The 24023-nt window shown below is 28.3% G+C and overlaps 2 protein-coding genes across 3 annotated transcripts; one reads left to right on the forward strand and one right to left on the reverse strand.

Moving 5' to 3' along the window:
- Positions 1-794: 794 nt before the first annotated feature.
- Positions 795-23203, reverse strand: LOC134834277 (solute carrier family 35 member F3). 2 transcript variants are annotated; one of them, XM_063848876.1, is made up of 12 exons: positions 22986-23203; positions 12929-13385; positions 11619-11952; positions 11324-11550; positions 11151-11254; positions 10864-11078; positions 10419-10508; positions 10225-10354; positions 6750-6779; positions 4052-4161; positions 2343-2401; positions 795-1483 (listed from the first exon to the last, which is right to left on the reverse strand). In XM_063848876.1, the coding sequence occupies exons 2-10, from the start codon at positions 13295-13297 to the stop codon at positions 4083-4085; spliced, it is 1578 nt and encodes a 525-aa protein (XP_063704946.1). In that variant the 5' UTR covers positions 13298-13385; positions 22986-23203; the 3' UTR covers positions 795-1483; positions 2343-2401; positions 4052-4082. The 2 variants fall into 2 exon arrangements, with proteins under 2 accessions (XP_063704946.1, XP_063704945.1); XM_063848875.1 differs by having other exon boundaries at positions 4052-4164.
- Positions 14191-17120, forward strand: LOC134835586 (uncharacterized). Its single transcript, XM_063850471.1, has 3 exons — positions 14191-14310; positions 15969-16066; positions 16124-17120. The coding sequence occupies exons 1-3, from the start codon at positions 14296-14298 to the stop codon at positions 17106-17108; spliced, it is 1098 nt and encodes a 365-aa protein (XP_063706541.1). The 5' UTR covers positions 14191-14295; the 3' UTR covers positions 17109-17120.
- Positions 23204-24023: the final 820 nt, after the last annotated feature.

Here is a 24023-nt window from a genome sequence, read left to right on the forward strand (position 1 = left end):
TAATAATCTTTAAATAATTTAATTTAAAATCAATTTTAAAAAATATTAAAATCTATTTAATTAATTGATTTTAAATTATTTTATTAAAAAAATTTGAAAATTATTTTTAATTATAATAATTTTTTTTATTAATTAAATTAAAATTTAAAAAAAATTAATTAAAATTTTTTAAAATTTAAAAAGTTAAAATTTTTATGAAAGTTTAACAAATTTCAAATAAAAAAAGGACCAAAAATTTGACGCTTAAAAGGTCATTTTATAATCAGAATCGGCAATTTTGGAAAAAAATTATCGTATTTAAGGCAAAATTAAATCAAAAGCTCTTAAAAATTAAAAAAAAATATTGAAAAATAATTTTAAATTACCTAAAATGACTGAAAAATACAATTTTAGCATCTTCTGTTGAAAAAATATTAATTTGAGACAAAAATATTTCAAAACTTTTTTTTAAAAATTATATTTATTACAAAAAATGATAATTAATTAACATTCCGTTTAAAATTTGACCAGTTTCATCGAAAAAATCTGCATAATTAAAGCATTTTATAACTAAAATTCAAATTTTGAGCAAAAATTTTTCCAAGTTCGTTCAAAAAAATAAATTTTAATCAAAAAATTTGAAAATTTCTGACTTTCTAAAATTAATTTTCTCACAAAAATCGCTGTTAGAAGAGCTTTAAACTATATTTTTGTTATGAAATCTGTGAATTTATCGCTGCATAGCTAAATAAAAGAACTATGAATGTTAATAATATTAAAAGAATTTTTATTTTCAATACCATTTGTTTGGAAGATTCGCTAAACATCAACATTATACATATAAATAACATTACATTTTTGTGTCTTTCTAAACAATTCTAACATCATTTATTCATTTTTTTATATTTTTTTATTTTTAAAAATATTTTTTTTTTATTATTATTTGATTAATTTTATTGAAACGTGCTTTTTTAGCCAGAATTCTATTATTTTTTTTTATACAAGTTGAATGATTGTTTTTATTTTTTTTTTCATCAAAAATAGAGAAATGTCATGAAAGAAGGCAAAGAAGCAAATTCTGATGATTTTTTCAATATTGTCTCAATTTTGTTACATTTAACACGCCAAAAGTCCATAAATTTCGATTTTTTCGCTACTACATCATCATTATCATCATCATCATGTTACAAAAGGAAAGTGCACAGAATTTTACTCTAACGACATAAATGAGTCCCGATTATTAAACTCTGGGGTATCGCCGGCAGTTGGCATCGCAATTGTTGTGGCATCCATGCCGATTGGCGTGAACTTTGCTAATCTATTTTCGAATTTTGTCTCGGCCACGTGCGAAAATGAGTGTCGTACGCGTTCCGGGCCGCTGTAGTTCGCTTTTGGCTTTGTTAGATTCAAATTGAACTGCTGACTGTCCAAACTAACGTAGGGAGGAAGTGGTTCAGTCATCTCACTCTGCCGCTCGGGGATCTGAGGTGTGATCGAATGTAACCTAAAAATAAGAGAAATATTTTTTTAAATTAATTAAATTAAATTAATTAATTATTTAAAATTTAATTTAATTTTTTTTAAATATTTTTTTATAATTATTTTTTATTTATTTAATTAAAAATTGCGTAAAAAATATTAAAAAAAACTATGAATAATTAAAATAATTAATTAAATTAATTTTTATTAATTTTATTTTTACTGTTGCCTTTTTTAATAAATTGTTTTTTAAATTAAGTATTTTTTTTTTTGAATTTAATTTAAAAATAAATTAATCAAATTAAATTTAAATTAAATTATATTGAAATTTAAATGAAAATTAATTAATTTAAATTAAATTTTAATTAAAAAAAATTTAATTAAAATTAAATAATTATTTTTAAATTTAATTTTTTTTAATTTTTTTTAAATTTTTTTTTATTTTTTAATTTTTTTATTTTAAACTTTTATTAATTTTATTAAATTAATTATTTAAAATTTAATATAATTTTATTGAATTATTTTTTTAAAATCTTTTATTTATTTAATTAAAAATTGCGTAAAAAATATTTAAAAATTACGAATAGTTAAAATAAAAAATTAATAAATTTTATTTTTATTGTTGCCTTTTTTATAAAATTATTTTTTTAAATAAAATATTTTTTAAAATTTAATTTATTTTATTTTTAATTTGAATTAAAAATTAAATTATTTAAAAATTTAAAAGAAAATTAATTAATTTTAAAATTAAATTTCAATTAAAAAAATTTAAATTAAATAATTATTTTTAAATTTAATTTTTTTTATTTAATTATTTTGACTTTTTTACTTGATTAATTTAAAATTTTTTTAATTTAATTTTTAAAAAATCATGAAAAATTTACCCGTCCGGTAATCGATGGCCAATGCTCCATGAATTCCGCTTCGATGGTGGTGGCCCCATCTGAAATTTATTTCATTCAAAATAATACTCATGACAACAACCAAACTAAAAAGAAAAACTTCATAGAGAGAAAAAAACCGAAAACGCGATTTTTTTGTACAAGATAGTGCTTCAGGTGTTCAAAAATCAGCATAGAAGCGGAAAAAAATTTCGTTTTTATTTTCATTCAAAATTCATGAGTTTTTGATCAAAATTTATAATTGATGATGAAAAATGAGAGACGAGAAAAAAAGTTTTAGCGCGGTGCATGCAAATTGCATTTTTTTTTTAAATAATTTTTATGATAATTGAGTCGCACGGTGCAGACAGACTTTTGAATATAAAAATGAACATCCATCAGTAAGCTTGTTTCGATTTTAATTATCGGTGCGTGTTTGTGCCACCACTAATTAATTACAATATTTTTTTTTTTAAATAAAATAAACAAAAAAATAAAAGTCCAATCCATTTTTAGAGTATTTAAATGGAAAAAAGAGAGAACAGAAAGAAAGATTAACAGTACTTAGCCAATTATGCGGAAAAAACTTTTTATTTGTAAAGATAGGTTTTTGCAAAAAAGAGGAATTAAAATGCAATAAAATGTCTGAAAATTACTTGTTACAAGAGGTAAGAAGTTAAAAGGTGACAATTTTTATTAATTTTTACGGTTCAATAGCAAGATACTGACTGCACTAACTACTAAAAGTATTGAAAAATAGTTAAAACTTACTTAATGTATAGAAATATAGATAGAGAGGTCACGACGAACGCAAAAAATCAATCATGGGTTTAAACGTGTAAATTTGTATTTTTATTCAAATATTAGAAGAAAATAATCAAAATGTGCATTGGGAAAAAATAATTTTTACAAAATTAATTTCAACGATTTATTTTAAAAATTAAAAAAAAAATATATAAAATTAAATCAATAAAAATTAATTTTTAATTAAATTTAATTATTTATTTATTTAATTTTAATTTAAATTTATTTTTTTTTATTTTAATAATTTTTTAAAATAATAATAATTTTATTGTTCATTTAATTTAAATTAAAATTTGTTTTTTTTTTTTAATAATTTTTTAAAATAATATTAATTTTATTTTTTATTTAATTTAAATGAAAATTTATTTTTTTTTATTTCAATAAATTTTTAAAATAATATTATTTTAATTATTAATTTAATTTAAATTAAAATTTATTTTTTTTTTTATTTTAATAAATTTTAATATATAAATAAATTTTTTTTCTATTTTATTTAGAAATAAAAATATTTTTTAAGATTTAAAATTTTAATTAAATTCGAATTAAAACTGAATAAAATTTGTTCCATAAAATGGAAATATTAACATAAATATTTATTTAAATTAAATTAAATTATTTTTTTTAAAATATTTGTTTTTGTACTTTACCTTTTTAAATAAATTAAATAAAAAATTATTAAATTAGGTATTTAATAAAAAAAATAAATATTAGGCTTCATCATAAAAAATATATTTAAAAAATCATAAATGTCCCTGTTCCATAAAATAAATAAAAAAACCCAGTGCACATTTTAATATTTCTTTAAAAATATTTAAATTTTACAAATAACACGTTAAACCCTTTTAAAAATTCGAAAACCGCAAAACAAAAATTATAAAAAAAAACTTACAAAAAAAATCATTACTTACCACTTACTTGAAAATTTTAATTGTCTTTAATCTAGGCTTTGGAATATTGATTTTGTCTTGTGGATGTCGTAGTAATGGGTGATGCGGGTCTTCTACTACAAAACGCCGGCCTGCTGCACAATATTTTTCATTTGTAGTCAAAAAATTTATTTTTTTTTTCATTTTTTCAGGAATTTCATTTTTTTTAAACATTTAGGTAAAAAATTAAAGTTAGAGAAGGCGTTTGTGGGCATCATCATTAGTTAAGTAATATATATAAAGTAGTAAGCTTGGCTAGAAGATTCGTCAAGCAAAAAATGAAAGGGGCGCATTCTTGGATTTTTCACTAGTTTTTTTTTTGTTAACTGGGGACCTAAAGCTAACCTAAAAAGATTTTTTCTATTTTTTTTTTTTTTTTTGTGAAACCCTTTTTTTATTGATGATAGCTAGTCTAGCATCTATTTAACATAAAAAGATTTTCTCGTCGAGTGTTCATCTAACAAATAACTTTTTTTTTGTCTTTATGTCCATATCCAACATTTGATCTACAACAACAACAACCGAATCATTTGTTAAAAGTTAACAATCATTCCAAATGAAAAAAAACGGAGGAAAAAATGTAATAAAGGAAAGTTTTTGACATTCATACACGCATAACATCTATCTATCTAACTAGTTGGGTAGGTAAAATGAAGATAATAAAAGGATAAGGAGGAAAAAAATTGAAAAAGAAGGTTTTTGTCTTTAATTTATTATTTTTCTTGATATATAACAATGATATCATGAACTTTTCTAATAATAACTTTTCACATTAGGTAACAATATCACTTTGTACAGCAATGACAGTTGCAGTGGATTGGAAAGTGATGAAGTGAAAAATGATTTGAGGCATTTACAGAATTAAATTCTTTTAAAAAGATGACTTAAATTGTATATAAACGTTCATTTAAGGCAATTTTTGATATTTTTTGGTTTTAAAATTTAATTTCTTAACCTTTTTTTTAAAATTTTTAGATTTTCTTATATTGAACCGATTCAATCGGTAATAACCGCTAAAATTTGAAAATCGCTTTTCAGCTAATTCAACTATATTAAATTCAATTTCAATCGATTTAACGTAAAATTATTTTATTTCTGAAAATTTTATAAAATTTTCTTAAAACTTATTGATTCTTTAATTTTTAATCGGTTAAACCGTAAAAATTTGAAAATCGTAAAAATTTTCATAATTTTTAATTTTTTTTTTGTTTAGCAATTATATATTTGTAAAGTTTTTCTTGAAACTCAGAAACTTTTGCTTTTCAGAAAATTTTTTAAAATATTCGATATTTTTTCATTGAATCGGTTTAACCGCTAAAATTTGGAAATTGCTTTTCATCTAATTCAAAATTTTCATATTTTTAATTTTTTTTTTGGTTTTTCTTGTTAACAATTTTTTTGAAGCTCGTCGAATTAATTTTTAAGTGAATCGGTTGAACCGGTAAAATTTGTAAATCGCCATTTAACTAATTCAATCGGTTCAAATCGGTTAAAAAATCGATTTTTTTTACCTTTTTCGAATTTTGTTTGAAAAAAACTTATTTTTCTCTCATATTTAAACAAATTTCATTCTCTTAATGCCTTAATTCAGCATATTTCACTTCAACATTCTCCATTACCATGACAACAAAATTTCCATTGCACTTTCTGTTATCTAAACACTTTATCTCCTATAATAATCTCTGTTGACTAAAAGTTTTCTTCTATAAATTTTTATCATTAATTCCCATCTAGACGCTAGATTCGAGATTCAAGAGAAGAAGAAGAGGGAGACGCCAACACTACATCTAGGTATTTTTTTCTAAGTACATTGAATTAAACGAATGTTGGCTCGGGCTTACGTCTGGAAATGGAGAGAAAAAAAGTTAAGGGACTTCTAAATTAATGTCTCTTTAAAAGGAAAAAACTTTCTATGCGTGTTCAAAATCCAACTCAGACTATGAATTTCCTACACAAGCTTGCGATTTCAACTTCAAAGCTACTCTGTGTTTTTTTTTCAACTCAACAGGGTTCAAAAGCGGTCTGTTCATTAAAAAAAAGCTGTTCCTTTGTCGAAAGGATTTGTAAGTTTTTTTGTCGTTTTCTGATGTTTTTTTTTTTTAAGACAAACATGCTAAAAGATAATAATTTATACAAAAAAGGATGGTGCAAATTTTCACTAAAAGTGTTTTTGTGTTAAATTGAACTAAAAAAATAAATCAAAAGTTAAATATTACCGAATTCTGTTGGACACCAATGAAAGTTGTTTTTTTTTATTTTCTGACTTTCAATCAAAAAAGAAATAACAGTGACTGACTTTTTAAGAGTATTTATTTAGTTATACATGACAACAACAATCAATACAACATCGATAAATGCGCTACAGATGCAGAGAAAGAAAATTAGGATGCAGCTGAAGAAACAACATAGAAAGCAAACATTCAAGTAAGTAAAGAAAAAAAAGTTGTGTGAGAAAGATTTGTACAGTTAAAGGTGTTTTTTGAGGTCTAAACAAGTATTGGACATAGGGACAGACAAAGAGAGAGAGAGAAAGAGATTTAGAGTCAAGTTAGAGTGCAAGGAAGAAAAACTTTGGAAGATTTCATTATTATTAATTTAAACAGAAGATAAATGTGGTGACTTGTCAAAAAACTCTTTTTTTTAAGTGAGAAGCAAAAAGAATTTACGAAATATTGCTTACCTCGCGTTGTGTCCCAACAAGATGATATTTCTGCAAAAAGAAAACAATGAAAAAAGTAAGAAAGTTTGTAAGGAAAAGTAACGCAAGTTATGGTAAGAAATGAATTTTATAAAAAAAGGGAACACATATTAATAATATAACGAGCGATATTTTGAAAATATTTTTCAATAAATTTACAACACGTTGTCAAATGGCACGTCACTGGAAGCTATGAAGGAAAAATTTCTGGTTTTTAAGGAAGTTTGAAGTTATTGAAGTGAATTCAAATCAATTTGAACAAATTTTAGTCGAATTCAAATCAACTTGAAAGACTGAGTCGAATTCAAATTAATTTGAAAGACTTTGAGTCGAATTCAAATCAATTTGAAAGACTTTGAGTCGAATTCAAATCAATTTGAAAGACTTTGAGTCGAATTCAAATCAATTTGAAAGACTTTGAGTCGAATTCAAATCAATTTGAAAGACTTTGAGTCGAATTCAAATCAATTTGAAAGACTTTGAGTCGAATTCAAATCAATTTGAAAGACTTTGAGTCGAATTCAAATCAATTTGAAAGACTTTGAGTCGAATTCAAATCAATTTGAAAGACTTTGAGTCGAATTCAAATCAATTTGAAAGACTTTGAGTCGAATTCAAATCAATTTGAAAGACTTTGAGTCGAATTCAAATCAATTTGAAAAGACTTTGAGTCGAATTCAAATCAATTTGAAAAACTTTGAGTCGAATTCAAATCAATTTGAAAGACTTTGAGTCGAATTCAAATCAATTTGAAAGACTTTGAGTCGAATTCAAATCAATTTGAAAGACTTTGAGTCGAATTCAAATCAATTTGAAAGACTTTGAGTCGAATTCAAATCAATTTGAAAGACTTTGAGTCGAATTCAAATCAATTTGAAAGACTTTGAGTCGAATTCAGATCAATTTGAAAGACTTTGAGTCGAATTCAAATCAATTTGAAAGACTTTGAGTCGAATTCAAATCAATTTGAAAGACTTTGAGTCGAATTCAAATCAATTTAAAAGACTTTGAGTCGAATTCAAATCAATTTGAAAGACTTTGAGTCGAATTCAAATCAATTTGAACAAATTTTAGTCGAATTCAAATCAACTTGAAAGACTGAGTCGAATTCGAATCTATTTGAAAAAATTACAGTAGAAATCAAATCAAAAATTTGAAGTCGAATTCAGAACTTTTACCAAAATCCACTAATCTCCAAATCCTTACAAAACCTGAAATTTTCCTCGTGACGTACCTTTTAATAAAACTGTAAAAATAAACTCAAAAATAAAATATTTAAATATAAATGTTAGAAATTTACAAAGTGGTGAGAAACGTTTTCAAATATATTTAATAATTATTAAAATTAACTTTATTTATACAATGAGAGAATATACACCATATTAAGAAGGATTTTTCAGAGATGGACCGTTTTTTCTCGAAATTTCACCGGATTTCACGTTCCGTAAGTATATGCTGACTTTTTTTTTAGTGAATTAAAATTGTGAAAGAAACGAGGAGTAGAGAGAGAGAGAGAGAATATGAGAAGACAGAACAAATGAATTCATGCCAAATTTAGAATAAATTATTTTTTTATTATTACGGGAATCTGCCACACATTTTACGAAAAAAAAAAAAACTAATTTTATATTTTTGATTAATTCGTGAATTATACAAAATACTAGCTATCCTACGTCGTTTGTCGCAACAAATCTACAAGAAATTGCTGGAGAATATTATTTACAAAAAAAAAACTTCAACACGTGAAAGAAGATAAAATAAATGTGTGGTAATTTCCTGTGCCCATCAGAAGGTCATCAGTTGGTTTTAAGAAGGCGTGAGTTAATGACATGACATTAGATTTAATGAGATTATGAATAAAAATATCGGGAAATAATTTACTGTTAACGGTATAACTAAGCACGTGTGTGAATAAAGAGTGTGTGTGGAACTTGAACTTTGATTGGTGCAAAGAAGCAAAGAGGACATAGACACAAAAATTAATGAAAAAAGAGAATATTTTACATATTTTTTTTGAATTGCTTTGAATTAAATCCAATTATTAATTAATTAATTTAAAATAATTTTAAAAAATACGAAGTGAACACTTTACGAATTACTTAAAATGGGCTAAACGTGTAATTTACATTTTGAGGTTAGGTTTTTTTTTAAAATTAAGAATTTAATGAAAATCATCAAAATATACACTGGGATTTTTTAGTTTTTCAACCAATTCAATGAAAAATTAGAAAATCCCAATGCATATTTTAATGAATTATTCAAATTCTGCATTTTAAAAAAAATAACCTCAAAGTTCAGATCACACGTTTGCCTTAAAAGGGCTCAAACTTGTAGCTCTGAAATTTTTCATAAAGATTTTTTTTCTTAGTTTTTTTTTTAATTTTATGAAAATAATTAAAAAGTGCATTGGGATTTCATAATTTGTCAAAATTTTCAATGACAAATTATCAATTCCCACATTTTCATAATTTTCATTAAATTCTAAATTTTTAAAATATAACTTCAGAGCTACACGTTCGCCTTAAATAGATCCAAACATGTAGCTCTGAAATTTTTTTGAAGAATTATTTTTTATGTTTAAGAATTTAATGGAAATCGTTAAAATGTGCACTGGGATTTTTTGATTTGTCATAAAAATTGTTGACAAATCAAAAAATCCCAGTGCATATTTTAACGATCTCCATTAAATTCTTAAAACTTAACCTCAAAACTCAGAATTACACGTTTGGATTGCAAAAATGATTTAGAAAAAAAAAACAAAAAAATATACAAATAAGGAAACAAATTTTGATTTAGCTCTTTTGTTTTTTGAAAATTTTGTTTGTATTTTTTTAGTTCCTACCGAATTTTCATAATTTAAATCAGCATAATCACAACAACATTGGCTTCGAAGACACGCACGACCGGTAATTCTGTAATAACACAAGTAACATAGAGAAAGGATTTTTCATCGCATGTAGGTAAGTAATTTTTTTTTTGTTCGCATGGTGTATAGAGAAATTTATGTTTATGATGATAAAATATGTGTGAGATGAAAAAAGTTAGGCTGCAAGAGCTGAAGGAAAAAAAAAACGGAAAAAAATAAATCCCCTTTGGGATAAAGATAAATTTACTTTTTATGATGCGATAGCGTTCGTTCCTGACCACAAAACAACAAAAAACAAAAAAAATAAATTCATGAAAAATTGTTCTTTTCGTTGGAATTCTTTAAATAAACTCACACTGTATTGATTTTTGCTTTGCTCTAAATATTTGATGAGGAACGACAAATAATGATACAAAATGTCGATGAAAATACTTTGAAACGAAGTTTTAATGTGTGAGGAATGAGGAACGAAATTAAAGTCGCAATTTTAAGAGTTTTTTTTTTTGGTTTGGGGACACAAAACCATTAATCATTTTTTTTATATTTTCAGGTTTTTTTGTAAGAAAAGAGAAAAACAGACAAAAACGTTACCTGAGAAGCCTTGTTATGTAATCGGGCCAATTGTCGGGGAACATCACAAGGAAAAAGCCGACAGCAATAAGGATTATTCCGGAAAGTTTCATGCCATAAAAGTTAGCTTCGTAGAGAACGACGTCCAAAGCTGTAAAAAAAAAGCAAATTTAACAAAATTTCTTTAAAATTAAGATCAAAAAGAAAAATTTTACCTGCTGAAACGGGCACTGAAGTGATCAATCCGAGAGTTACAAACATGTTGTAGGTAACAGCACTGCTGAATTGCATCAAAATATGAAAAACTACGGAAAAAAAATTATCTCAAAATGTCATCTGGGGCCAAAAAAATTACATGTGTTTTGGGACAAAATGCTTTGGGGCCATCTGGGGCAGAAACGATGAATTTACATTGGGATAATTTTAAAATGTGCATTGGGTCAAATTTTAAAATGTGCATTGGGTCAAAAATCTTGAATGTGCTTTGGGGCCATTAAAGTAAAATGTCAAATGGGGCAAAAACGATGAATTTACATTGGGTCAAATTTTAAAATGTGCATTGGGTCAAATTTTAAAATATGCATTGGGTCAGTATTTTCAATTGTGCATTGGGTCAAAATCTTAAATTAAGATAATATAGGTTTTCTTTATAAATCTTACCTAAAAGTAAAATACTAGCTATCAAAAGAACGATCCACGGTAAGGGATCCCACGGCATATGCTCCATATCCGAAAAGTACAGTCCCACACAAATTGGCCACAAAACCGCCGCATTCAAAATACCAATCACGGTAAATGTGAAAGCAATTTGTCCAATTGGCGGATCTCCCATCACCTTCCGAAACATCACTTTGAACACAGCATAACCAGCGGCACTACAAGTTCGAACACGAAAACAAGAGGTAAGACAATTACTTTACTTATTCATGCAAAATTAAACGTTTTACCTTAATGCTGCTAAAACGACCCCTCTGAGCGACGGACTGTTTGTAATGCCATCCATATACGCCAAAAGCGCGATTCCCGTATCACAAAGTATTACAGCTACAATCTGCAATATTTATTTTTCGTTTGCATTAAACAAATAAAATAAAAAAAAAAAATGTAAAGAAAAACTTACCCTTACGCCAACAAATTGCTCGTGCAAGATGACCCAAGAGAGCAGATAGACGGAAGCAACATTTGTGGCAAACAATGCGAGAACATCAGTTGCCAGAAGACTTTTCAGCGATAACATTAATATATAAGTCATGATTACCCACAATATACAAAAGGAGAGACAGCGGTTAAGAAAACGTCCAACTGTGAAGCCACGATCTCTGTATCCGCGAATTATGTCATCAAGAACTGTTACGAGTGACAAACAAAAAATCACGTAAAAGAAGAAAAATTACTTTTTTTTTTCTTGTACTAACCTTCGCCGGTACCATCGCACTTTTTAACAGCCAGTCGACCCAACATGTAAATGGGGAAAAATAAAATGGTAAAATTCGTAAAAAACCATGAGGCAAAAAAGGGCGCGTTGAAGGTGTGCAATTGTGCAAACGATGCAGTCGTTGGACTGAATGTGTGAATTAGTTTGGTGGTGTTGTCATTGTCATCCGTATCCACAGACACGAGTATCGTCGCCTCGGGAGGCAGTGACATGTAATTTGATTGTGGCTTTGATAAGTATAAATATTTAATGCTATGCGCACTTCCGACCCACGACGCAGTCACCAATATTGTAACAAAAACGCCAAAATACATCTATAAACAAGGGAGAAATATGGGTAACGATATTTTTTTGTTAAGTTATATATTTTTACAGGGCAAACGTGATACTTTGTACTATTTTTTTTAATTTCAGGTATTGGCTAACGAAAAGGATCAACAGGATGACAAAAAAAACTATCTTCAGGAAAAAATTGATGATGCCTGATGTCTCTCATACAGGATAAAAGAAGCAGAGGAAAATTACTTCATTTTCTTTATGCAAATGCAGCGAGATTCAAACAATGACATTCTCGATACTTCTGCTAGAAATGCACTGGTCTTTCGCCAAAACCCATTCAATGTACGGAACATGTCATTATTCGGAATACGTCACCACTATATTAATTGCGCATTTAACAATGTCATGCCACGAACATTGCGCCTTTACAACAATCTTTCAAGAGGATCCAACATCTTTAACTGTACTCATGATGTTTTCAAAAAACAATGGACCGACAGTATTTTGGAACACGGATACGGAAACTTCGTGACGTACATTTGAAATTACTATGTCTTCTATGTCTATTTTTTCTGATATTTATGTTCTTCATGGAATGCCAGCCATAAAATGAAAATGACACATATCGTTGAAGATTTCCAAATAGGTTGCCTCGTTCAAAGAATAATCAACTCAACCAATTATACCAATTCACATTCAATGGCTTAACAATCTAGACTTGCTAATATGAGATTTATTTATTTTTTTTTTTTAAATCTTGAAAATCCAACAATTTATAAATGAAGCACTTAGTTTTACCCGTATGGGATCGAAAGGAGAGTATCTAAACGATTGAAGGACAATTTTCACAGAAAGGCAACTTTTTAAAGACTAAAATAGGATTCATATATCAAATTTTTGGCATATCAGTAAAAAATATCATCAAAGCCTAGTACAAAGTACAAACCATCACGTCTACCCTGTAGTTTAATATAAAACATCCATTCGTTATCGAACGTCACCATTTATTACCTTTTGTGCGAACTCCGAGCAACACGAGTCTCGGCATCGTTTAAAGCGTGACCTTGACGGTTGTGTTTGCTGTATCATTTGTTGGTTTAACGGCGTCGGCGTGTCACAGCGGATTTGTGTAGTGCCACTCAAACTTTCGGGTCCATCGTGTTGACTCGACGACACCGAATCCGAGTGCTGAACTTGTGGGGGATGATGCGACTGGGGTGGTTGCGACGAGGGCGTCGTAGCTCCCGATGGCGGCGGATGCAAACCCGTTGGCGTAAAACCTCCAAAGGGCCCATTGGGGGAATCACCTGTGACCACGACTGAGGGCGCCCGAACTTTACGCGGATTAAAAATTGCTGGAATTTCGCCGTCGCGTGCCATGATTTAAAATAAATTGTTGCTTGTTGAGACCTTCCTTAAAAGTTTGTTCTACAATTTAAATGGACTGACATTGCTTTGTGTTTATTTCCTGCAAAAAATAAAACACACGAAAAAAGGTCATTAATATTCAAATTCATGCAAAAAAGAAGGAAAATTAAGTCAGAAAAAATTGACCTAGTTCGTAGTCCCGTTTCATCTCGCTTTTGATATGAAAAAACAAAAACATACATTTTTTATAATCTACCATAAAAAGTTTATACACACAACTACTTATGTGGTATAAGGTGATAATGACGTCTAATTTATTAATGTGCCACAGTGGGATCGAGCAACAATCAGAATTTATTCTTCTGCGGAGACAAAAACTATCAAAAAATGCCATTGTGCCAAAAAACAACAAAAAACCAACAAAATGTAGTTCATTGAACCTCATAACTCGTTCTGATTCGTTTTTATTTACAAATGTTGTCTTTTTTTACGCGTTTTTTGTGTGTGACACATATTCTCGATAATATAAACAAGGCAAGATGATATTTCGATATACCGTAAAAAAAGGTATTTTTTTTTCGCTTCAGATTCTTTCGTGCTATATGCAAACAACCACATAATCATCATTATTATCATATTACGAAGCGAAAGAACGAAAAGAAAATTATTATCATTATTAGCTTGGTGCGGTGCGTAACTTTGTGCAGAATTACCAGAATAACAAATAAGAATAAATAAAGTCGAGAACGAATGTGTTTAAAACGTGAGTAAATTTGGTGGCAAGTGCGTCAAATGTCTTCTTCGTATGGTCGTGCGGTACGCGAAAGTAGAAGCACAGCAAAAAAGTTGGCATAAGAATCGCTGGAAAGAGTGCAAATTGTCACATTTGTTTAGTGATTTTTGGAGAAACAACACACATTTCTCTTCATCGCGACGCGGTGATTAGTGTTTTTTTTTATTTATTTAATTTTAGTTTGAAACAAAGTTAATTTATTTTTAAAGAGATAATTATGGGGAAATTTATTGTGAGTGAAGATTTATTAAAGTTCTTGTTTCTTGTTTGTGAAAATTTAAAAAGTTTATTACTTGAAATTAATTTTTAAGAGGTTTTTTTGATTTTTTAAATTGAAAAATATTTTATTTAAAATTTTCCATTAATTTATGTTTTTGAGTTTATTTAAAAGTTAATAAAAATCAATATTAGATAAAATTCAAAAAATTATTGAAAAATTAATGAAAAAAGTTAAAGTTTTCATTTAAGTAATTTTTTTTAAATTTGAAAAATCCCGGAAAGTCATTAAAGTTTTATAAAAAAAAGAAAGAAAATTAAAATTTGATGAAATTTGAAAAATCGCAGAATAAATTAATTAGAAAATATTTGATCTAAAACTTTAATTTTTATTGAAATTATTTTTTTTTTCATATTTCAAATAAAATTTTTAAAATTCTTTGAATATTTCTAAACTTTTAAAAATTTATTTCTAAGAAAATATAAAATTTTTTAATTAATAAAATAAATTATATTTTCTTAGAAATAATTTTTTAAAAGTAAGGAAATATTCAGAGAATTTTAAAAATTTTATTTGAAATATGGAAGAAAAATAATTTCAATAAAAATTAAAGTTTTAGATGAAATATTATTTTATTTTTGTCAAAAGCAGGAATTTAGGATAAAATCACAATAATTTTTTTTTTCATTAAGAAAGAAGTCAAATATTTTATTTTTGGAACTTTTTGATTTGTATCTTAATAAAAATAAATGCTTAAAGAAAGAATTTTTTTAAAAACCTATAAGAAAAAAAATTAAGGTGAATAAATTTAATATATCTACTTTTTGTCACCCCCAGATTTTGTCGAAAAAATTCAGGGGGAAAAGTAAAAATTAAATATAAAATAAAAATATTTTTGATATTTTTTGCCTTTTTTTGATTGAAAAATCATAAAAAATTACTATTTATGATAAAATTATTCAAAAAACAGAAGAAACTTGCTTTAAATAGATAATTTCTATTGAAATGTAGAAGAAAATTTTTTTTGAGTCACGTGACCAAAATAATTTTTTTTTTTCATAAATTTTCATATTGGAAAATTTTATATCAAATGTTCAAATTTTAAGCTCAAATTTAAAAATAATATAAAATTAATTTAAATAAATGTGAAAAATTAACGTTTAACGTCAAAAAACGTTTAAAGGTCACAAAAAATATTTATTTATTTTTTTATTATATTTTTGAAAGAAAATTACGTTACTTGAACTTTTAAATTTAAAAAAATCAAAATTTAATTATAACAAAAATTAAGAAAATTAATATTCGATAAATTTTAAAATAATATTGACTCTAAAATCTGGGCCAAATAAAATATTATTTTAAGCAGATTTGTAACACCTTTTTGTTAATTTAATAGAATCACCCAGAAATTCTTTAAAAACAAAAACTTTCTTCCTCATAAAATATTCTTATACGTTTAAAAATCAATTTAAAATTCAAATAAATACACAACTTTCTAAAGTGCAAAGATTATTGATATTTGAATGGCTTCTCAGAGCATAACAAAGTTCCGTCGTCGTCGTCATAAAATAATGCAATCCATTATTATTAAGACGTTACTTTCCCTCGTTTAACCAATTTGCGAATAATGCAAACACTGACTCACTTAATTACTATCCGACACTCTTTCACAGATAATGTCTCCCTTGTTGCTGCTGCTGCTGCTAATTGCAAAAGTGTGTCATGCAGAAGGCGTTCACGTTTCAGCAGAAGGTCAAGGCCCCTTTGTTCTGTAAGTTCTGCTCCTCCCATTTCTCGAAATGCATTAAAAAATTAGTTCAATTCACAGAAGTCACTACAAAAGCGACAAAATGCCTGCTAGTGTCGTCGATTACGTGCGCCATCGACAAATGATGCAGCCACGTGCCGAACACGAATTCAATATCCCGAACGACAATGCCTTCAATGTACTCGATATTGCCGATGAGCATGGCACAAAAATTGTCTACATCAAAAATTCCCCGCCGAAAATGAGCGGAGAGCCTATCGATGAGCATCGAATGTCAAATTTCGTCAAAAATAGAAATGACATTCAAGGTAAAGACGGGATTAAGAAGGAAACTTTCCAATCTGTCTCGACATTCCATGGAGATGCAATTCCCCCGCAAAACTTCCAAGCCTTCCAAATTCCATTTTTCCCCGTTTTTGTACCTCAACCAGTCGCGATTCCTCAACGCGTTGACGGAAATGTCATGAGAGACCCACAAACTGCGAATAATCCTTTGTATGGAGGTCCAGGATACGGACCTGCAGGTTATGGACCCCCTGGATTCGGAATTGGACCCGGAATTGGTCCTGGATACCCAGGAGCTGGATATCCTCCCCCCTACGCAGGCTATCCCGGAGGTTATGGGCCCGGATTTCCCGCAGGAGGTTTTGGGGGTCCTTATGGGGTCCCTCCAGCCTTTGGAGGATACCCTGGTCAAGGATTCTACCCCCCGCCCGGAGGATTTTATCCCGGAGCTGGATACGGACCTCATGGGGGTCCCATTGGCTACCCAATTTTCGGGTCTCCAGCTCAAGGAGAGAAACAAGAGAACATAAAACCGATTTCCGAAAAGGGACAAGAAGAATTTGACGATCGATCAGCCTTTGGTAGCATGGAAAAAACCGAAAGTAAACCAATTTTCATCAAACCCAACAAAAAAGTTGAAATGATGAAAATGAAGCCAATGAAGGACACTCCCGTTATGACAACAACAACAATGACCCCAACGACGACGACAACCATGAAAGAAATGTCAGAAGAGAAAAAAGACACGAAAATGAATTGAAAAAAAAATAGGATTAATCAACTCAAATATTTATGTAGAAAAAAAAATTATTTATAAACAAATAAAAAATCAATAAAATACGATTTCCGCGTCACTCAGTTCTATTTTCATTTATCGATTTCGATTTTATTGCCTCACAACGCACAATAGATGTAACTGAATTAGAAAAGTCGTTGTCCATAATTACTTCGTGAAATACAGCCGAGGCTGCCTTGAGCTTTAATGAAAGTTTATCAAGCACATCAAACGCCAGACAAAAGAAAGAAGGGAAAATTACGCAATTTTGTCACGCAATAGTGAATGCCGTCTTTCATCAAAAGAAGTCGAGCCCGTCCCTCAAAATATCGTTGGAGTCCGGTTGTTGTTGGTTTATGTTTTACGATCCGTTCCGTGCGATAATTATTTACAGAATGGAATTAAAGAGAGGTTACAATCTAATTAAAAGTACGAGTGACACGCATTACGTGCAATGTAAATGGGAATTTTTAACTCGTGGAGGTGACTGGTGTTTGGTAGTTTTGTGGGAAATTGTTTTTTTTTGTGAATGAAAGGTAATATTTTTTATGTGAAATAAATTTTGAATGATTTTTGATAAACATTTTTTTCTTAATTCAGCAAATTTTTAACCTAAAATGTAAAAAATTTGTTTTTCATTCAGCAATTTTTTCAAAATATTGTCTATATTGATCATTTTTTTCCAGAAATTTTTAAAAGAAACTATTCAGCAAATTTAAAAGAAAATTATTCAGCAAAATTTAAAAGAAACTAGGTATTCAGCAAATTTCAAAAGAAACTATTCAGCAAATTTAAAAAAAACTATTAAGCAAATTTCAAAAGAAACAATTCAGCAAATTTCAAATAAAACTATTCAGCAAATTTTAAAAGGAACTATTTAGCAAATTTCAAAGAAAGCTATTCAGCAAATTTTAAAAGAAACTATTCAGCAAATTATAAAATAAAATATTCAGCAAATTTCAAAAGAAATTATTCAGCAAATTTTAAAAGAAACTAATCATCAAATTTTAAAAGAAACTATTCAGCAAATTTCAAAAGAAAATATTCAGCAAATTTTAAAAGAAATTATTCAGCAAATTTTAAAAGAAAACTATTCAGCAAATTTCAAAGAAAACTATTCAGCAAATTTCAAAAGAAACTATTCAGCAAATTTCAAAAGAAACTATTCAGCAAATTTCAAAAGAAACTATTCAGTAAATTTCAAAGAAAGCTATTCAGCAAATTTTAAAAGAAACTATTCAGCAAATTTTAAAAAAAGGTATTCAGCAAATTTTAAAAGAAACTATTCAGCAAATTTCAAAGAAAACTGTTCAGCAAATTTAAAAGAAAACTATTCAGCAAATTTCAAAGAAAACTTTTCAGCAAATTTTAAAAGAAATTATTTAGCAAATTTCAAAAGAAATTATTCAGCAAATTTCAGAGGAAATTATCCATAAAATTTAAAATTTGCTTCATTCAGCAACAATTTTAGTTTGCAATGACGTGACAAAAGCATTCTTTTGTTGAACTTTTCAACACATTCCGTGCATTTTAATGTTCAAACTTTAAAGAATACGAAAAATTTCTTCAAGAACTTGTGTGAAAAATGTCAAATCATGCACAACATCGATATTAAAGCTGCACGAGACCATTTATAAAAATCGACATGCAACATCGTGTGAAACTGTAAATTATCCCTCTGTTTTGTAGTTATGGTAATCTTGAAGAAATTCTGGTTTTTATGAACTTTTCTTGCAAAATCTAAGGAAATACACAGTAAAAAATCCACGTCTCGCGCAGCGTCTCGCGGTGCGAGACGTGATGTGAGACGTGCGCGAGACGTGGCGCGAGACGTGGAAAATTGATATTTTTGGCTTTTCTGAAGCAATGGTAGGTTTGCGGGCATATGTTTCTTGGCGAAAAATGATCTACTCGAGACAACGAACAATCCTAGTGAAAAAAAAATTTTTCAAAAAATTTCACCTCAACTTCGATTTTTAACGATTTTCATTGATTTTCAAGCAATTTTTGAATTTTTGGTCGAAAATCAAAATTTTTTCAAAAAAATTTTTTTTCACTAGGATTGTTTGTTGTCTCGAGTAGATCATTTTTCACCAAGAAACATATGCCCGCAAACCTACCATTGCTTCAGAAAAGCCAAAAATATCAATTTTCCACGTCTCGCGCCACGTCTCGCGCACGTCTCGCATCACGTCTCGCGCCGCGAGACGCCGCGCGAGACGTGGATTTTTTACTGTGTACATTTCATCGAACTTGATTTTTTCTTTTTAAAACTTTGATTCTCAAGTAGATCTGATATTTTTTTGCTTTAAATGACAGAGAATAGGAAAAAAGAGAAAAGTATGTTAAGATTAGTAGACCATGTCGAAGGATTTCTGATTGTGATATGAAAAACTTCCCATCGAACTTGATTTTTTCTTTTTAAAACTTTGATTCTCAAGTAGATCTGATATTTTTTTGCTTTAAATGACAGAGAATAGGAAAAAAGAGAAAAGTATGTTAAGATTAGTAGACCATGTCGAAGGATTTCTGATTGTGATATGGCTTAGTGTACATCGGAAAAAAATGATTCCGGCGGAAAACATTTTAGACAGAACCGTTTTAAGTCGATTTTGACTTAAATTTTTTTTGATCAAATAATCACTCTAAAATGGCTCCTGCTCGGAAATTTTGAAATTTTTCAACATCAAAACCTTCATTTTGAGCGGAGAATGATCTTTAATTTTTAAAAAAATTGCTGAATTATGACAAATTTATAACATTCAGATAAGTTACTGTATAAAGTTAAATTTTGCATCATTTTTAAAGAATATTTTTTTAGACAAAAATATGAATATTTAATATTTAATCAAAATTTTGAATTGCTGAAAACCTTTTGTTGAGCCCTCATATAAGTTTTGAAAAATCAATTTTTTTTGCTAACTTCTTTAAATGGCTCCTGTACATCGGAAACGCAAAATTTTGAAATTCGCAAAACAAAAGTTGTTTCTAACATGCCAAAACCTTTTTTGAGACGGAGAACCGTTCTAGCTTAATTTTGAAAAATCGGTATTTCATAATGAGAAGATTTTGACTTAAATTTTTTTTGATCAATTTTTTTTGCTAACATCTTTAAATGGCTCCTGTACATCGGAAACGCAAAATTTTTCTAACATAAAACCTTCATTTTGAGACGGAGAACCGTGATCTAGCTTAATTTTGCAAAATCGGTATGTGAGCCCTCATAATAAGAGGATTTTGACTTAAATTTTTTTTGATCAATTTTTTTTGCTAACTTCTATAAATGGCTCCTGTACATCGGAAACGCAAAATTTTGAAAAAGCCCAAAACAAAAGTTGTTTCTAATGCCAAAACCTTCAATTTGAGACGGAGAACCGTGATCTAGCTTAATTTTGAAAAATCGGTATGTGAGCCCTCATAATAAGAGGATTTTGGCTGAAATTTTTTTTGATCAATTTTTTTTGCTAACATCTTTAAATGGCTCCTGTACATCGGAAACGCAAAATTTTGAAAAAGTCCAAAACAAAAGTTGTTTCTAACATCAAAACCTTCATTTTGAGACGGAGAACCGTGATCTAGCTTAATTTTGAAAAATCGGTATGTGAGCCCTCATAATAAGAGGATTTTGACTTAAATTTTTTTTGATCAATTTTTTTTGCTAACTTCTATAAATGGCTCCTGTACATCGGAAACGCAAAATTTTGAAAAAGCCCAAAACAAAAGTTGTTTCTAACATCAAAACCTTCATTTTGAGACGGAGAACCGTGATCTAGCTTAATTTTGAAAAATCGGTATGTGAGCCCTCATAATAAGAGGATTTTGACTTAAATTTTTTTTGATCAATTTTTTTTGCTAACTTCTATAAATGGCTCCTGTACATCGGAAACGCAAAATTTTGAAAAAGCCCAAAACAAAAGTTGTTTCTAATGCCAAAACCTTCAATTTGAGACGGAGAACCGTGATCTAGCTTAATTTTGAAAAATCGGTATGTGAGCCCTCATAATAAGAGGATTTTGACTTAAATTTTTTTTGATCAATTTTTTTTGCTAACTTCTATAAATGGCTCCTGTACATCGGAAACGCAAAATTTTGAAAAAGCCCAAAACAAAAGTTGTTTCTAATGCCAAAACCTTCAATTTGAGACGGAGAACCGTGATCTAGCTTAATTTTGAAAAATCGGTATGTGAGCCCTCATAATAAGAGGATTTTGACTTAAATTTTTTTTAATCAATTTTTTTGCTAACATCTTTAAATGGCTCCTGTACATCGAAAACGCAAAATTTAGAAAAAGTCCAAAACAAAAGTTGTTTCTAATGCCAAAACCTTCAATTTGAGACGGAGAACCGTGATCTAGCTTAATTTTGAAAAATCGGTATGTGAGCCCTCATAATAAGAGGATTTTGACTTAAATTTTTTTTAATCAATTTTTTTGCTAACATCTTTAAATGGCTCCTGTACATCGAAAACGCAAAATTTAGAAAAAGTCCAAAACAAAAGTTGTTTCTAATGCCAAAACCTTCAATTTGAGACGGAGAACCGTGATCTAGCTTAATTTTGAAAAATCGGTATGTGAGCCCTCATAATAAGAGGATTTTGACTTAAATTTTTTTTGATCAATTTTTTTTGCTAACTTCTATAAATGGCTCCTGTACATCGGAAACGCAAAATTTTGAAAAAGCCCAAAACAAAAGTTGTTTCTAACATCAAAACCTTCATTTTGAGACGGAGAACCGTGATCTAGCTTAATTTTGAAAAATCGGTATGTGAGCCCTCATAATAAGAGGATTTTGACTTAAATTTTTTTTGATCAATTTTTTTTGCTAACTTCTATAAATGGCTCCTGTACATCGGAAACGCAAAATTTTGAAAAAGCCCAAAACAAAAGTTGTTTCTAACATCAAAACCTTCATTTTGAGACGGAGAACCGTGATCTAGCTTAATTTTGAAAAATCGGTATGTGAGCCCTCATAATAAGAGGATTTTGACTTAAATTTTTTTTGATCAATTTTTTTTGCTAACTTCTATAAATGGCTCCTGTACATCGGAAACGCAAAATTTGGAAAAAGTCCAAAACAAAAGTTGCTACCTAATTGGTACCAAATTCTTAGTTATTTGAGGACCCTGAAGGTCTGTGGGCAGTCTCTTGGGTTGTGAGGTGTATGTAACCGTGAAATAGTCATGAGGAGTACATAAATGTGAAATGAGAGGAATGAACATGTGACTTGAGGAGTATGAAAATGTGACTTGAGGAGTACAAAAAAGATCGAAATACGGTACAGTATGTCGTTCTTTAGACGACTACTTTGTCTATTTTTTTTATTAAATAAGTCAAGAAAATTATTTTAAAAATTAAAAAAATACTCATAGGTAAATGTAAATTTTTAATTTAAATTAAATTTAATTTTAAATTTTTATTAAAATTTAATTTTTAGATAATTTTTTTTATCAAAAATTTAGATTAGGTATTTAACTTCTCGACTTAATTAATTAAAAAAATATTTTTTTAAAAGTAAATTTAAATTACAAAAATTTGTCAGTTAAGCAAACTCATTAAAAACGCCCTCATTTCCTACTAAAAGGCTCAAAACAAACAAAAATCTCTTAACAAAAACCTTAGGTTACATAACTCACAACTTCTGACTATAATGCCCGCATTTGTCAAATTTTCACATTCCTCCAAAAAAACAAAAAAAAAAGCACAGAAAATAATGAGTGTCGACGGTCGTTGTCGTATATCCGGATCATTTGCTTAACAACCGAAACGCAGACTACAAGGATTTTCGTTTCAAGCGCAATAAAATTGATGAAACTTGATACATATCTCAACGTATAGCAGTAAATATGTTGCGAGTTGCCACTTACATTTTGTTTGTTTTTCTTCGTTGTTGCCTCACTTTTTTTAATATAAAAAAATTTTACGACGATTTTTTTTACACATAATAATTGATTTAATCATAAAATAATTTATTCATGATTTTTTTCTTTTTTTTTATAAAATTATTATTGCTTTTTTGCTTCAGTCATGATTTTTCACTTTTTTTTGTTCAAATTAATGTTCAAAGACAAAAAAGGGCAGTTACGAAAAATTATATTGAGGTGCGGTTGACTACTTTTAACTATAGACTCAAGTAGGTACAGAGAGTAGTAATGTATAGAAAAGCGTCTTGAAAAATATAAAAAATTAATTTTTTTCACAAAGAGCTCAGTTCACGGTGCTTTTGTATAAAACTTTAACACTAATTGCCCGTTTGAACATCGTTTCGTCAGTTTTTTCGTTAATAATTCATGACCAAGATCCAAGAAGCAGAAAATTTTTTGATGTAGAAAAGATTTTTTTTTCACTGATTACACAACGCGTGTGGCAGCTTTCGAAGGATTCCACTACTCAATCGCAACTAAAAAGAAAATTTGTGAGGAAAAACTCATTTAAGGGCATTTTGGTTGGAATACTTGCAGGACATGCGCGATAGCGTGAAGGTTACGAAATGCAAATTATGACAACAAATAAAAATTTCGAAGATTTTTTCATGATTTTTCATTGAATTTTTGGGATTTTATCAATTTTCTTTTCAGAATTGAAGTTTTTCTTGATAAAACGAAGCTAACCTAAAAATAAGAATATTTTTAATTGATAAAATTTGGTTTAAAAAGAAGAAAATTACTCACCATCTGTTGCATCTTGACGAGTATCAGCTGTGAAATCTTCGGAAATTGACGGAAAATGACGAGTTGACTACGAATTTTACCGAAAATGGGGAAAAATTGTCCTGTGAGAACGAAAAATCACGTCGAATTGGGATCTTTTCCAATAAGGTGACCAGATGTTTTTGTATTTGTTTGAGGACAATAAATTTTTTAAAAAAATTCAATTTTTTTTTAATATTTAATTTAAAATAAATT

Source organism: Culicoides brevitarsis, chromosome 3 (genome assembly GCF_036172545.1).
Source record: "Culicoides brevitarsis isolate CSIRO-B50_1 chromosome 3, AGI_CSIRO_Cbre_v1, whole genome shotgun sequence".
NCBI classification, from domain to species: Eukaryota; Metazoa; Arthropoda; class Insecta; order Diptera; family Ceratopogonidae; genus Culicoides; species Culicoides brevitarsis.